Raw genomic sequence first — 17,777 nt, forward strand, 5'->3', positions numbered from 1 at the left:
CCCGTTAATGGTAAATAAATTGACCCCGTAAGGTCACAGTCAACGTCATAAGGGTGGCAAAAAGAATAGCATACCAAAAAGGTGTCGATTCTTGGGTTTTAAACGGTGCCCAAGTCAATGGTATTCTCCTAATACCCGTATTATCCACGAATTGCCCTTCAAGATAAATACGGAGGTCAAAGGTCATAGAGTTAACCGCCTGGCCATCATGACACCAACGCGTCGAACCATAGATTTTAAAGGGTGCCCAAATCATTTTTGCAGTTCATGGATTCATATTGTTATTTGTTGACCCCCGGAGGTCATAATGGGGTCAAAGGTCATAGAGTTAACCGACTGGTCATCATGACAACCAACATGTCGAACCATAGGTTTTAAATGATGCCTAAATCATTTTTGCAGTTCATTTATCCGTATTGTTATTTGTTGACCTCCGGAGGGCATAATGGGGGTCAAAGGTCATAGAGTTAACCGACTGGCCATCATGACAACCAACATGTGGAACCATAGGTTTTAAAGGGTGCCCAAATCAATTTTGCAGTTCATGGATCCGTATTGTTATTTGTTGACCCCCGGAGGTCATAATGGGGTCAAAGGTCAGTGAGTTAACCGACTGGCCATCATGACAACCAACATGTCGAACCCTAGGTTTCAAAGGGTGCCCAAATCATTTTTGCTGTTCATGGATCCATATTGTTATTTGTTGACCCCCGGAGGTCATAATGGGGGTCAAAGGTCAGTGAGTTAACCGACTGGCCATCATGACAACCAACATGTGGAACCATAGGTTTCAAAGGGTGCCCAAATCATTTTTGCTGTTCATGGATCCATATTGTTATTTGTTGACCCCCGGAGGTCATAATGGGGTCAAAGGTCAGTGAGTTAACCGACTGGCCATCATGACAACCAACATGTCGAATTGTAAATATTATTATTTCGTTCCCACATACTAGGGTTTCAATCAAAGATAATATGGTGATACGTCAAAGTAACTTCAGTAAAAAAGTAACTCTACGACCTTTGACCCCCATAATGACCTCCGAAGATCAACAAATAACAATACGGATCCATGAACTGCAAAAATGATTTGGACACCCTTTGAAACCTATGGTTCGACATGTTGGTTGTCATGATGGCCAGTCGGTTAACTCACTGACCTTTGACCCCCATTATGACCTCCGGAGGTAATCAAATAACAATACGGATAAATGAACTGCAAAAATTACTTGGGCACCCTTTGAAACCTATGGTTCGACATGTTGGTTGTCATGATGGCCAGTCGGTTAACTCAATGATCTTTGACCCCATTATGACCTCCGGGGGTCAACAAATAACAATATGAATCCATGAACTGCAAAAATGATTTGGGCACCCTTTAAAATCTATGGTTCGACGCGTTGGTGTCATGATGGCCAGGCGGTTAACTCTATGACCTTTGACCCCATTATGACCTCCGGGGGTCAACAAATAACAATATGAATCCATGAACTGCAAAAATGATTTGGGCACCCTTTAAAATCTATGGTTCGACGCGTTGGTGTCATGATGGCCAGGCGGTTAACTCTATGACCTTTGACCTCCGTATTTATCTTGAAGGGCAATTCGTGGATAATACGGGTATTAGGAGAATACCATTGACTTGGGCACCGTTTAAAACCCAAGAATCGACACCTTTTTGGTATGCTATTCTTTTTGCCACCCTTATGACGTTGACTGTGACCTTACGTGGTCAGTTCATTTACAACTAACGGCTGAACGGTAAACGGAAACTGGCCATTCCATTTTTAAGCAGAATGTTTTTTCCTCTCTACTGGTATGTCAAATGTGAGGGATCGAAACTATTCTCTCGTATCCCCCTCCAATCAACTTTGGGATGGAAACTTAACTATGAGTAGCGGAGTTTCGATTAATTTAGTTTCATTCCTGGGAATAAAATTTCGTCCCGGGTCGAAACTATACTCCTTTGTGATTTTAATTTCGTGCAGGAACGAAACTAAACCCTGGCGTCGCATTTTCGTTTCCCTCCGGGTCGAAATTAAACCGTTTCGTTTAGTTTCGCTTGCCATCCCTGAATTTGGTGGTGCTATTGGCATTCAGCTTAACGATACATGTGAAACCACCGTCAGGCCACCACGGTGCAATAAACGGAGAAATATCAGCATGCCAAATAAACTACGTTGATATAATAACAGAGAATAAACAAAGAAACAAATATATGAATAAATAGATAAATAAATAAAGTTTTTCTCCTTCTTAACTGGAATTAATTAATGGATAAATAAATATACCCTTCCTACTTCACTGGTACTGATAAATAAATCAATAGCCTCCCTTCTACTTCATGCCACTGGTATCACTAGGGGTGGCACTTGGACGACATCGTCCTCACTGGGTTGGGAAAGGGGGGGCTCAGAATTCTTCTTCTTTCTCGATTTATCCTGTCTGTGTTTCCGCCTTAGCGGGAGTCCTTGAGCGGGTGATGGTCAGTGTCGTGGGGGGGGGGGGGGGTGAGATCACTGATGCTGGTAGTTCAATGTTGGGGTGGAAGAGGTGGTCGCTGATAAATCTGGGGGCGGAGTAGGTCTTGTACTTTTTCGCCCGGGGGATTACTCCTTTTCCGGTGAGCGTGCTGTCCTCGAAAAGCCGTGGGTTGTGTTCTGCAATCCGCCATGCGGCGTTGCTCCGTAGCCTACGTAATCTGTGGAGGAGGGGCTCTCCATTAGAGATGTTATGAACGTGCTATCCTTTAGTGCGAGGATGCAACAGGAAGATTTGACGTAAGATGCGCCTCTTGAACGATCCTCTATCTTCGTAGAGCATTGTAATACGGCAGCACTGCAAGTGCGGCGTACTCCATGACTGATCTAATAAAAGACTTGTACATGTACGGCAGCACTGCAAGTGCGGCGTACTCCATGACTGATCTAATAAAAGACTTGTACATGTAGGGCCAGGCCGCACTTCTCTGAAACCCCGCGCTCATCTGTTGCGCCTTGCCAAGATGTTGGATACATGCAGCCTGAAAGTGAGGTTTTGATCAATTGGTGTCCCCAGGTCCCAGTGGCAGTGGTGCACCCTCTGCTTCCTACGGTGCGCACTTACTGCTTCTCGAAGTGCTTCTTCTTCTTCCCCATAGATGTCATGACGATGGGCTGCGTCGGGCTCCAGCCCTTGAACCGCCTCTCCAGACGCTACATACAGCATGTTCTCTTTAAATATGTAAAGCTGTCTATGAATTTGACTGTGACATCGTGCTGTATTCGAGTAGGTAGTCGAAGACATGTTACTCTAGACAAGTCTACATTTTCATAATAATCCGCGAGCCCCTCAATAGGCGTGCAGAGGTAGGTGTTAGGATTAGAAAAAAGGTTAGGTGTGCATTGGAAATGTAAGATTTTCGAATCCCACTTAGCTGATGATAATGTCCTTAATTGTTTGCGATTGACGTTTCCCTGTCCTTTCGGCAAAAATGCGCCCCTTCTAATTTATCATTTTCGTCAGACGTAGGAAAAAGTGAGATTCCTAACTGATGTTCTCCGTGTCGCTCCGAAAGATATTCTTACCTTCTCCAATATTCTAAGCCTGGCTCCTCGCCTCCAAGTCCCCATTCATCCCCTATCTAATTCGTGTAAATACTGTTTCACGCTCTGCGTTGTGCTCGATGCGGTTTTTAATGAATCCCGCAGCTTTCCTTGGTATTTCTTGTTGTACGCGGATTAAGCGTTTTCCCGCGCCGGATCTGAAACGCTATCCTCGTATTCAAGAGGCGTCCTTGCGATTGAAGAGCGAGATGTGAACATAGGGAGCAATTGAAGGCCTCGGATGGGTGGCAGTGGGTGACGGGGGAGGTGAAGGCATGGAGTTAATGTAAGTCAGAGCTAAGAGATACTGGTTTTTAAGCATGCGACCAACACTTATTCAATTGTCAGTATCCTAGATCACGCAATATGGTCGTAAGTTGATGTATTTGGAGTGGGCGACGAACAGCTGGGGTCATTTGAGTCACTAGGAAAAGCAGGAAGGGTGGAGAGAAACCTGGCGTCGGCATTATCCTGCTTTCGATGAAAGTCTTCAAGGGGGTCATGGCCTAATGTCCCATCTGGGGGACCCACTGTTGTACTTCAAGCTCCAAACCAGGTATTTTGCAGTATTTGAAAAATCTCCACCACAACTGGGAATGGAGCCCGGGCCCATGGAGAGGAAACATCAACATCAACCTGATCTGCGGATCTGATTGGCTGACTGCGACGATAGCCTGTTTTCTTATTGTAATTTTGATTCGAAACTCCATGTCCATTAAATTTAATTCCCCAGAAGAAGAAGTATTAGGCTTTTAATAACATCCATTTATGAGTATTTTATTTGGTCGCTTTTTCCGTGCTGTGGTTTTGTTGGCCTCATCTTATGGACTCCTCTCGTGCGCTCTGGCGTTTATTTACTCTGAAAGCAAGAAATGGTCGGCTGATATTGTAGTGGAGAGCGGAGTGTAGGATTTCTTTTGGTCGTTGTTCTGTGATGAATGATCGAGGCGAGAGACCGGCCACCTCCTTCCCGTCGTGATCATGTCAATGTCACGTTCGTCTATGCCTCAGGTCGCCAGATTACGTGGTGGCTTATGGGTAGAGCGTTTGCTCATTCAAAGTCGGGCCTATGGAGGCCTCCGGTCCACGGTGTGCAGTCGTCAGTTGTTATGCCCTGCATGTCAACACAGTCGTCTAGGTGACGGGAATGAGTGGAAGCGTGGTGGTGACTTGAACGTTTTCTTACTCATCGAAAGGCTTTAAATCTGAGTGAACTGCTTGGGCGGCCCAAACGACTGATCCCCACTCTTCAAGGACGCCTGCTTTCCATTCGCATCCATGGCGCTGTGCGTTCATCTTTTTTCCTTATGAAGCAGAAGCTCAGCTGTTGCATCGAATTCGTCTTATTCGACTGCAGGGCTGTCAGAAGCGGTGGCTCTTTGCGTTATTTTCCTTAAGCGTATGCATTTTTCAAGGAGCGTGAGACTAATCTTAGGTCGTAGACTTAACGGAGTTAGCTATTTGAGGCAGCTGCTTTTTTGAGTTGCCGGCCAATAAAATCCCTGCTTTGCCGATAATGTCTTAGATTTTAATTCATCTACAAATTGTATGGTAGGCTGAATTGTTCTATTTCTATTTTATAAGGAGATGCCTTCTTTTTATTTGCTTTTGGAAATATTCGCATGTTTCCTTCAACAGTGAGTTTCTCCGCCTGTCTGTAGGTCTCCAGCGTCCAAGTGGATTTGATACTTCGGTTCTGTAGAAATCCTATGCCCGTCAGATGACGAAGTGCGGTGCAAAAAAATTTGGGTCGATTCGAACCAGGCATCGCCTGATTCCCGGTCAGGCAAGGTAACGTCACCTAGCCTTCCGATCCTGGTTTGAACGCCTCTCTTGCCGCGGTATTTTTTCGCAATGAATTTGTTTTTCTTTTTATTTTGTCTTTGCATCCTTACGCTTGACTGCATGCAAGTCCATCTGTTAATGCAGTGTTAAATGACTGCGTCAACTTGACTCTACGAGAATAAAGTTCTGCGTGCAATTCTTCCTTCTCTACTCTCTTTGCCGCCCGCTTGTCTTCTGCACCAAAACGAGGTCTCTTTTTTGGTGGGGAAGCAATGATTCGTCTTCCTCATTCGACTTACGGGTCGCACGATTCAGTCGTCCGCACGAGGAATTTTGGCGCTCTTTGTCGTCTTGCAGTCGAGCCCTGCCTCACAGATCATTCTACGACAAATTCTCTCTCTTGGTCTCTTAATATGATTTTTGAATTTTTTACTTAATTTTTAAATACCATTTTAGCATGAAATTTGGGTATTTGTCAAAGTTCCTCGTATCGATAGTGACGTGTCCTCTTGATGCCAAATTCTGCTTTATGCATCTTGAGATACTCATTCATGCTGGTTCATGATGAAATGCGATGGAGAGATAGCTGCTTATCGACCGTCCTGGGTTCCGATCCCGGTAAAGTCATTGCCTGCCAAAGCAGAGGTTGCGGGTTCGAGTCCCTCCTGGGTAGGTTGCCTCAGGCATGGATGTTCGTGTACAATTTATTGTTAACTTGTTGTAAAAGGCCAGTATATTGCTGTTTTCGGTGGTTTAGGAATAAATATATAAATCAAAGAAAAAAATCATTAGGTGTGAATGAACACTAATAACTGGGAAGGTAGCCACGGACTCGGGATATTCGGAGGTTAAGATATCTTAATGCAGATGCTGTTGTAAAACCTAAAATTATTCTGCCTGAAAAACACTGTATCTGAAAATGTATAATTCAGATGCATTTTGAGACAGTGATAGTTTTACTTTAACTACGAAATATCGTAATTAATATGTACTATGATGACTTTTACTTTTCTGGCAGTGTTATTTTTTTATCATTAGCAAACACTTCAACTTTCATTTAGTAAAAATTTAATATGGGTGAATAAATAGCTTCAAAGTATCTCATTCTTAGGTTGTTACGTGATGTTAAATTGTCCTTTTGCTTTTCGATTGTTTCCTCGGAAGAAGATGGGCACTGACTGATAGGCAAACGGATTTGCTCTCCAGAGCATCGTTTGATTGTGCGGCTGGGCCCGTGGGCATTCATACAGGCGTTGGCGTGGGATTTCCTTCCGACTATAAAGGCCAATTTTACACGGCACACGGAATTGCGCAGGTTAGAGCTGCATTAATTTCTAAAATGACGAGGAATTGCCCGAATACATGAACGAAATTAGAACAGGGTCTATTTTGCCGTCTCGCATCCACGCATTCTCGCATGTGTTCTAGCAATTCGCCGCTTTACACGACGCAATTTTGATTGCGCCTTCGCACGTACGTCAGATTGCGCAATTCCGTGTACCGTGTAAAACGGCCTTAATACGTCCGAGGCAATGGCTCAGGGCCCGCCTCCCTTCCGCGCCAACCCACATTCTCCTTTGTGCGCACCCCAAGGGCCCACCCTTTTCACTGCCCCGCTTCATTACCCGAGGCGTACACGCTGCTCCTCCATCGGCGTGTGTGCAACGCATCCATGTCTCTTGGTCGGTCTTTCCCTCTTGCCGTATTAATCCTTCAAAACTTGCGATGCCGTTCTATTCTATTCCATTCTATCCCCTAGTTAAAAATTTCAAGTGCCATTTAAAAAAGCTATATTTAGTTAGGAGCTTATTGGGTGTGTTGTTTCAAATTTTTATTTCCCTGGAAATTGTTTTCACCGACGATTTATAACCGTGTTGTTAGCAATTTCTGAAAATCCCTCGAAGTAAAGCTTTCCATAGCGAATAAATATTTTAAAATGAATGTGAAACGGCCCGTAAAACGGGGAGTATAAACAGAAATAATTGCGTCATAACATTAGTCGTAGGCAGCGCATTTTCACCATCAGCCGGTATACTCTCTTAAGTCGATATACTCTCTTCAATGCTGCGGAATTTTTTAATACAAATAAATTAGATGTGCTTGCAGGAAAATGCGGTTGGGTTTCATTTTTGCTTAATTAATTACTAGATGAAAACTTGTGTGACACTTGATCATCTGTGGAGAGGCTTCCTCCAGCACAAAACACCTCTACGTACAAAGAAAGACTTTATTTTTATGGGGTTTATTGTCATTAAGGTAGGAGGTGCTCTAGTATCTATTTTTTTATGGTGTATTTATTGGTAGAAAACAGATTTAAATCGGGAAACTTGTTCAATTGTACCACCTACATATATGTAGCACAGATATTTATCCCCTGACATTTTTCAATTTTGACCGACATTTAAATGTGTATTATGGTGATAGGGTCGTGGTAAATTATACATGTACATAATCTCATCTTGATACAGTTCATCATCGGCACCGTCAACAATCCTAAGATTCATTTGACGCAGCTCTCCACTCAATTCTTTAACCAGCTAATATTTAACACCTACGTATTTCTTCTCTTTCAAATCCTTCCTTACTTGCTCCTTATATTTCATTCGAGGTCTTCATTTTCTGTTATTGTCATCTACTCGTCCCTCGACGATTGTCTTCATCAGGTCTCAAGATGTGATTGTTCCGTCTTCTTGTCAAGGTTTTATCGAGACTTTCCTTCGCTCCTACTCTTCTTAGGACTTCCTCTTTACTAGCGCGGTTCTTCTGTTGCACTACGTTTCGAAGGTTGCTGTCCTTGATTACTACGCAGGTGTCATTGTGCGCGCCTCACTTACTCCAAATGTATATTCTAATGAAATGTTTCCTTCTATGTTTAAATATTCCGCTGTAAGTTCTCTTTCTTTTTGTGGAATGTTCTCTTCGCCTGGCCTATTCTGCTGATAATTTCTTTCTTGCTTCTCCCATCGCTAATTATCCTACCACAGTACCGGATGAAATTTATTTTGCTAAATCAATGATCGGTGGGGAGTTTTTTTAGAATTGTATAAAGTTGCCTAAAATTAAATAATTATATTAAATATTTATTTATAATATGGTAGGAGATTCAAATTTCCATGATTGTTGAACAATATTACCTGTGTTACTGTGTAAATAGATTTATTGCCTCATCTGTCCACTATAGAGAGAGCGGCTGCAGTACTCCTATCTAATGTCTGTAATCGCTCGGGTAGAAGAGAATAAGTCGGCCCTTGCGTCATCCTTCTCGTTGCTATGGCTCACCTGCCTGTGTCCCTTCTCTCGACAGGTAATCTCCCTGTCATTCAGCCGTGTCCAACCGGTAAATCTCCAGGACGACAACTTTGCGTCTCGATAGTGCAAGTCTTTCCCTCCGCCTACATTTTTTTGTTAACCGGCGCGCCGCGGCGTCGATATCATCCTTCATTTTCCTCGTGCTGTCGCTTGCTGCCTCTTCCGTCATCTCAGAGTTCGCGAAAGGTACCTTGTCTGAATAATTAGGATAAGTGTTGAAGCAGAAATATTAGCCTGGTATTGCGGTGTATGAACATGTTTTTACTCTTGGCCTTGGTAAATTCTCGTATCAAGGATGTTTATTATTTCATGCGCTTTACCATGAAAAAGTTTTCTTAAGGTTAGTTGGAGCGCAATAACGACAGTAATGATATAACTGTGGGTCACCCACAGTTACATCATTACTGTCGTTATTTCGATTGGTTGCTGTAGTTTTTTTGGTTGTGAGTGTATCTTCCTAAGGACTATGGCAGAGGCACTAAGGAAAATACGGACTACAATGACTTTATGCGAAAAAAAATACAGGAAAAAAGTCACGGACAGTGCAATAGAGGGCAATCTCCAGAAGGAGGTGACACCAGCTATTCGATCGGATATGAAAACAACCTTAAATTCCATTGAGAATACCAATTGGCTGAGGCTCGGCTACTTAGCCAGCCAAAAGCTATGCGACAGACGCTGCTCATTCCTGTTCTCACTTGTTGGGTGGCACTAGAGTTGACTGCGCGTAAAAATTACCTTGCGGCTTCTGAAAGAATCTATTGGATTAGAGCTTGGCATCAGTGAAATGTTGACGCTAGAAAATCTCGTATTCTATTTCGTAAGCTAGTTATCATGATAATTTATTGCTGGAAAAACGAATAATTTAGTGCTGTGTGGAAATGCAACTTCTCAGTGATAGATCATATTTGGGAATTAGAACTGATACTGAACTGATATAGGAACTGATTTTAATTAACTCTTTATGAAGGTTTAAAAATAAAATAACGTCGGCAAAATTTGAATTTAAAGTTTTTCAAGGCCTGCATTCCAAGATTCAAAGTTAATATTAATTATAGAGGTCAGGCGAGGAAAAAACTCATGTTATAGTTTTTCCCTAGTTTAAAAAGGAGTGGTACATGAATTGGAAGGCTGTAACGTTTTCGAGAGCAATATTTCATTTCTTCGCCGTTTGAGTCCAATGTGACTGGCTAATTAATGTAGGTACTCCTGGTATATGCATTTTATCTCTTATTTTCGCGTATTTTTAAATACGCTCCGATCTCATCTAATAAATCTTTTATGCACACTTTTGAAAATGTATCCTCCTGTCTCCCAAAATCTCCTGCCTTTGTGTAATTCTCGTGTTAGTTTAATTACCTCTCTATTTGTAACTAGAGTGTTGATGTAATTGTCCAATACTTTGTTCATCTGATTTTGCGTCATTCTTCTTCTGCGTAGAATTCTTTCAACTTCTCTTTCTTCTTTACCTCTATTTTGTTTGTCATATATTTGAATGTGGTTGGTATATTTTAATTTCCTTACCTTAACTTATCAATTCGTTTTCTGTGATGATTGGGCAAAGCCCTTTTGAAATCCCGTATGTTTAAAGTATTTATCATTTTGTTGTATGACTGCTATATTTTAATTTCTTTATCATATGTAAAGTGTAATCTATATTTGTACTTGCATGAGTCAGTTTACATTGTATAGTCCATCATAAAGCTTTATGTGGTATTTTAATGCTGTATTTTTTAAGTCCAATATGCATTCCTCTATGAGATACGCTTAATATCCTTCGAATAATGTATTTTAGCCAAAGGCCATTGAGTTCTTTTGCTTGAGATTATGTTCTATTTATGTCATCATTTGCGGATGTTGTCATGATTGCTTTAAAGGGCATAGAGCTACCAAGTTAAAGTGTTTAAATTTTCCATCAATATCGTTAACTTGGTAAATGCTTCGCTTTTCCATTAACTCTTTTTGTTTTTCTTTATTCTTTCATCATCCCTCTTTCACTATCGTAAATGGTAAATTTACTTTTGTGTCTTTCTGTAAAAAACATTCAATCCCTTGATGTGATTGCTCCCATTGCTTTCTGCTCTACATAGTAATTTTCTTTCATCATCTTATGTTTGCTTATGCTCTGTATTCAATGAAGCGGTATTTCGTAGGTATCTTGCTGTGTAACACTTAATTTGAGATGTAACTTAAAACAGTATTTCATGCTGAGAATATTTTATACTTATTGTGATGAATGTGTATGCCTTCATTATTATGGCATTTGCTCATTTCCTCTATCATTTGTTGTGTGCGTATTTCTTTTGTTTTTTGAGACTTGTTCTGCCGTTATTTAATTTCGTAGCATCTCCCCGTATTCTATTTTTGCCTCTTCCTAAACCACCTATCCAGGTTTACTCCTTCTATATATTTGAAGTTGTTCTCGTAGTTTGCTCCATTCCTCTTGGCATTAATCATCCTATTTGGCTCCATCTGTCTCGTTTTTCGCAGCTCCACATGTTTCACTGTGCATATCACCTCTCCTATACCACCTGCAGGCATGCCTCAAAGGTAGGCAACAAAAAGAAAATATCTATTTCTCCTTTGGAAAGAAAGAGCTCTTCAACCACCGTGCACTTTCTCTCCCTCGCACCCCACTCTCTCCCCGTGTCTTTCGTCTAGTCAATGTCTATTGTGGAAATAGAAAACCTCTCTCCTCCTCACGTGGCCAGAGACAGGTTGAAATCAGAGGGACGAAGAAATACGTCGGAGTTGCAATTGTAAAATCGAAATGTTTTTGGCGCAGGAAATTTATCTCGGATTTCCCATCGGGTTGGGTGCTTTGTGTGAGGCTCATTTCGGTAATTAATGTTGAACTCGGGGCAGATAAGTATCGGTAAGGATCCCAATCAAGATGTTAAGCAACAGAATAATGTGAAGTGTCTGCAAAAGAGGTCGAGATGAGCCCGTGCCTGACATGTTTTGGTTGTTTTTAAGGATTTCCATTCCATCTACCCAGCTAGCACAGACTTTGCTTTATCCCTAAATATGAGGATATTATACATACATGCCGTGACGAAACCAATCTGGGCGTAGAGATAAAGTATGAAGAATCCACACCGTATTTGGGGATTAATTGGAGATGAATTGTCGCATTTTTGGAGATACGCCTATCCTTACGCCCGCGTCGTAATGACATACAGGTGGTGGCTGTTTTGCGTGCGATTGCTGCACTGCCACGCGAGATTCATGAGAACTACGTGAAAATAATGTAACTACATAAATTGGCTTTCGATGATGAAAGATTCAATGCATTATATTTCGTCATTGCATTTTATTATATTGCAGTATCCCATGTAGCATCAAATATGCCAGAGACATGTCACGAGGCATATATGACCACTCAGAGAGGTCTGTATGCAACTAATAACTTCAGGCTTTACTTTGTGAAACCTCTCCATATTGGAATTAAGGAAATAAAACTTTTTAAGGTTCACTGGTTGTTTAATTAAAGGCACGACCCGGGTTTCGTAACTTAGTTACATCGTCAGGTGACTAAACCTGCATGCATCATACATTTATACCCAAAGTACACAAGTGACTGTGAGGACATCTTTTGATCTTTCCAACTTCGCCAGTCATTTATTAGAAGGTAAACACAATAGTGATTTTAAGCCGGATATCCTACATTCAGAAAGAAACAGGAGGAGACTCGATGCCCTGGAAACGTTGGAGATTATACAACATTTAAAGAACAACACCCCCCTTGCCAACGAACAAGTGCTCCCCTCCCACTCCCCTCTCTTTTCCATCCCCATCAATGATCTCCTACAATGACAACCTTTAAATTTTCAAGTGCCTATCCACATGTGTGCCGTTAAAATTTCCAAGAACAAATACTAAGCAGTGCCTTTACCAAAATTCCCCCAGTGACCCATGTCCTTCCACAGCCGGACTCAACGACCTTCCATAGACTATTGTCTTTTAGAAAACTCAATGTACCCCGCTAACCCTCTCTTCTTCCCCAACACCGCCACCTTCTTTAGCTCTCGTCTCCTCACCCACTTTAACCCCGCCCTCCCCTGGCTGGTAAAAAACCCTCGTCCCAAACCAAGGCTGCCCCTTCTCCCTTCTCCCCCTCCCCCCCCCCTTTTCCCTATTTCAGTCCGTGTTTAACCCTCACCCCCGCTTCCCAACTAGTCCTTTTCGTTTCCGACAGATGTCCTCACAGTCACTTGTGTACTTTGGGTATAAATGTATGATGCATGCAGGTTTAGTCACCTGACGATGTAACTAAGTTACGAAACCCGGGTCGTGCCCTTAATTAAACAATCAGTGAACCTTACAAAGTTTTATTTCCTTAATTCCAGGTCTGTATACCTTTTAAATGATGTCTCGTGCGTTGCCTCAAGAGATATTTGATTATATATGGGATACTGCAATATAATAACATGCAAACATGACATATAATGCACTGAATCTTTCACCATCGAAAGCCAACACCGCATTATTCTTAAAAATATTTTTTTTACACCATGTTACACATTTTCGCAAGTTAAGGTACATACCAAAAACCCGATACAAGAAGGTGGAATATAAACAGAATAAATAAACGATAAATTAAATGAATAATTCATCTTGAAACGATATACATTTCACTAGAACACGGAGGAGTCTTCATACCTTCAGCGGTAAACCATAAATGTTATTGTTCAAGTCCATTCTAGCCTTATCGCATTATGACAGAGACTGCTCAAGTTTCTTACGTAGGTATGGTTTTTATAAAAGTGCAAATTCGAAATCCATTACCGTTAGGTACTCTAGAAATCGATATTTTCAATCACTAATACCTCGCAATCGTTCACTAGCACAGCACTGTCCATGATCCCTTCCTTAATATCCACGACAATCCGAGATGTTTTGCTTTATTCGCCCAAAAAATTAATACACCTGTGAGTACCGATGTAGCCCACATCGAACCAAGGGATAAACAACGATGCTTAGGTCGCATTATCACTCAAACCATTATTGCATTGACAAAAAAATCAATTTTTTTACTCACAAACACCACTATAAACAGCTACACAAATGTAAACACGAAGCCACTAATGGCTTTAACGGTAATGGAGGACGTCAGCGCCGCTATGCGGCCAATTTTGGCGATATGGTACTGTGACAACCCCTCCCCAAAATATCTTGTATGATGTTAGGCACGATGTGGTGGAAGTTCGTAATATTGTTGAAATGACACATTGCAATATTTCCACTTATAGATTTATTTTACACTACGCGTTTCGTCGTTAAACTGAAAATTTCTGAAAATGTCGTTGTAACGACGAAACGCGTAGTGTAAAATAAATCTATAAGTGGAAATATTACAATGTGTCATTTCAACAACCCTCCCCAAAAGCTTGAAATCGTGGAAAAAAGGAATAATGAACGTGGAGGATAATCTTATCCCCACAATATCTGATTACTCCAAGGATAAGTTCAAATCTGTGCTAGCTGGGTATTTGCTGTGAAAGGAATCTGCAGTAATGATGATGCTCGAGCTGGGAGTGGAAGCGATGGTGGTTTAAAATGTAGTTGGTCCGTCATGTACGCCAAACATGAGATTCACCGTGAAAAATCGTTTGTTCGGGCAAGATTCCAACCCGGGTTCCCTGATGAGGCATTCTATCAATTGCACCTCCGAGGTCAGTTGTTACAAGGCTTGCCTAGGCAAGTAGTCGCTATCGTTTCAAGTTCTAATGGCGAGGAGATTAGTCTTCATTAGACAGTGGATTAGTAAACACGTTTTCCGTCTCGTGTGCAATGTGAGAATCAATCACCTTATTCAGGAGGCCTTGTGTGAAACGGAGGGTGTTGGTTTGCTGCTGTAATGGTTTAGTTTACTGGATTAGCAATTGAGGATCATGGTTCGAATTCATTCAAATGATTTTTTCATGGTGAATTTCATCCGTGGAGTAAATTAACTCGCAGCTTGCCGCGCCACTACGTCTGATGAAGCGCAAATGTATTTTTTTTATGCTGTGAGATTTTTTTGAATGTCTTACGATCTCTATGTAAATGAACGTTTTTTTCTATAATCGCAAAACCTTCATAAATCGCAGAAGTTCGTGGTACGCACAGACGGAAATCTTGCTTGGCCTCAGCATCTGTAGAGCGGTACACATCTATAGTTAGAATTTCTTTATTTGTGTGCGCATTCCTTAGGCATTTCTATATGAAGAAATTAGCTGCTGATGCAGCAAGCGGAGTTATAGGTTAAGTTCCTCGTCATTGATAATGGAACGTGGCACTTCTCGCTGCTGTTATTCGCCCCGGGCGCAAAGCTTTGATCATAATGTTTACAATACAGCAAATCTTTATTTGAATTCTCATTTCAATATCCATTTTGATGTCACGAAAGTTACGATTTGATCTCTTGATTGCGCAATAATTAATTTTCTTTGACTCTAAGTACCTGGTGATAGGAGTTATTGTATCATGAAATGACCGTAAGAAGCGATCATTCGTTGCAAGCCTTCTCCCTCTATTTCAACTTTACTGGCTACGCATTGTCCCCTTATGGATGCTAAGTCATTTTTGGGATATGCATATGTGTCTAGTGGTTTTTCTCTTATGAAGGGTGGAAAACGTTCATTGTTTTTCATTAATCGACAGTTTTAGCTGCCTCTTGTTTAACTTGGTGATGGTTTGTGTGGGTGATCCTAACTAATATTTTAGCACTGTTGTTTTTGAAAAGCTGCACGGATTAACTTGTCGTCTCTGGCTTTCGTTTTGTAATGGTGGTGGTGACACGTGGTGTATGCCCTTCATGTTTGATTTATGCCGTGGATTATCTTGCTGGTTGAGTCCAGAAATGACTAATCCACTGTCTTTTGCTCAACATATGTAACTAATAGTATGCGTCTTTTCGAGATAATCCGACAAATCGGCTAATTTCTCGCCAGTTTAATTTTCTTCGGATGAATTGATGAAGAAAATTTTTGATACTATCTTCCCGTACAAGAATTGACGATGATGGCTCAACGCTGTCCTACGATTCCCTTTTTTCCTCAGTTGTCGAGTTTATTTAGGGTTCAATCCAGCAGCCATCATCTTTCTTTTCGTCAGATTGTCTCTCAAAATACTTCTTCATCGGGGGAACCTTATGCTCCTCCATGCACTTACACGCAAAAATATCTCATAATTTAAAATGACCGTAGTCTCCTTTCCTGCTTGCGCAGATCTAAAAATATTTCATCACTTCTCTAAAAGTTGGTAACATCGATTTATTTAACGCCGACGAGGCGCCAAATAAGGGACAAGTCGTCTCACTACGCATCGTCTTTTACCTTCTACCATCTTCTGATTTATATTATCAAAGATAAACGACCTCCTAGCAGCATGCGCGGGATGAATTTTGCTGTATTAGAGGCGTGGGAGGGGGAGAAGCGAGCGTGGAGGGGAAGGGATCGGCCTGCGGCACTGGTATCCGCGACGCTGCGTGGGCGTTGGAATATTTTCTTCGCGGGCGCGGACTCAAATTAGGCATTTTGTGGCTAAACGGTGGCAGATACGTCAAAATTCACGAAATTTTCGCCCTTGAAGGGCAGTAACTCGGCAAAATCTATAGGGAATGACCATTAAATATTATCTTTTTCGAATTCTGACCCTCCCCCCCTAAATTGCATTTGAGCGAGGGTCAGGGGTTCACGTACAGGTCTCAAATTTTTCAGGCCTTATTTTTGATCGGTCCCACAACCTGTTTTCATTGGGCCAGATGGATTTGAAAAAAATCGATTTTTGCGATCACCCCTACTGTACAGTCCGGGACTGTGCAGTGTATAGTCCAGGCCTTGAGGCCAAACTGAACGTGTATGGTGGACCTACATCTCATTCACTGAAGAGATAAGTTTATACGTAAAACACACTATTTTGTAAACAAAAAGATGCGTTTAGGAAAATGAAATAATGAAAAAAGTCCTCCGGAAATCTATGTGAGGAGGTTAGATGGTTAAATGTATGTTTACAACATGAAAATCCTTAATTGCAGCTGCTTATCGATCAAACATTTACACCGAGTAAAATTAACGAAAGCCACTTCATTTAATATAAAATATTATTTGAAGGCAAGTGTTATGAATTATCTACCCCTCTTGAATTCATATATTATGACCATATATATGCTCTGCAGTTACATGGATTACGTATTTTAGCTACGAAATGAATGTTAGCTACAGTAATTAATTTTAATGTGTCATAACAGTATATACGCAAATATGATGCAGTAACGACAAAATATCAAAAAGTTAGTTACTATAATATAATTTTTACCAAGATGTAATTAGTCCACGTATTATTTCCCACGCTACTTTTCCATTCATTGTGTTTCATACCTTTCAGCGGTCCTAAACGAGGAAGTCACGCTAATAATGACACAGAACAAGCAAAGATTAGATTATATAAGAAACATGAAGCAATTATTACAATTATTTTTGTTTTGAAGAGGCTTACTTAAATTATTACATATAAGATAATTTTGGCGACAAAAAATCCGAATCCATGAGATATTAGCAATTTGATAACACTATAATTTATCAGAACCACATATAAAGCGAACTTATTTTAAAGAGGCATTAAATATCAATTATTACAAGCAGTTTTAAATTGTTTAAGTTTCCATCGCCCAAATTCTAAGGGCAACAAAGCATATGCCATCCTTATTGAAATCTGAAAAAAAAAAGTTTCTCACGAAATTCTAAATCTTCAATGATACCTACATATTGAAATTTAATACCACATAATTCACAACAGCTAAACGTAAACGTTGATATGTTTGAGGGAAAAAGGTATTGATTGGGATGGATTTGAAAAAAATCGATTTTTGCGATCCGCCCTACTGTACACTGTACAGTCCAGGCCTTGAGGCCAAACTGAACGTGTATGGTGGACCTTAGTGGTCGCTAAAGTTGACAATTGCGCGACCATCATTGAATCCATCAATCACATTGAACGCAGCAATAGCGAACTGCTTCGTTTGAATATCTATTATTGCAAGTGCTTGCTATCCTGGCCCTCTGGTCATCTGAGATTTCAACGAGGCGTTCCACTGCGGAGTCGCCAAGGGGTCAGCAA

The 17,777-nt window shown here is 41.1% G+C and overlaps 1 protein-coding gene across 10 annotated transcripts in view; it reads left to right on the plus strand.

Annotated features, from left to right (window-relative positions):
- Positions 1-17,777, plus strand: part of LOC124166034 (dystrophin, isoforms A/C/F/G/H-like) — a 957,857-nt gene that overhangs the window by 636,429 nt on the left and 303,651 nt on the right. For 9 of the 10 annotated variants that reach the window (XR_006866384.1, XM_046543616.1, XM_046543612.1 and 6 more), the window contains one exon: positions 11,166-11,225. The exons of the other annotated variant lie outside the window; for it this stretch is intronic. Coding sequence is in view for 8 of the 9 variants with exons in the window: in XM_046543616.1 (XP_046399572.1) it covers positions 11,166-11,225 (60 nt within the window). In the remaining variant the exon portion in view is untranslated. The remainder of the gene's footprint in view (positions 1-11,165; positions 11,226-17,777) is intronic. 10 annotated transcript variants of the gene reach the window in all.

The sequence above is a fragment of the Ischnura elegans genome, chromosome 9 (genome assembly GCF_921293095.1).
Source record: "Ischnura elegans chromosome 9, ioIscEleg1.1, whole genome shotgun sequence".
Lineage (NCBI taxonomy): Eukaryota > Metazoa > Arthropoda > Insecta > Odonata > Coenagrionidae > Ischnura > Ischnura elegans.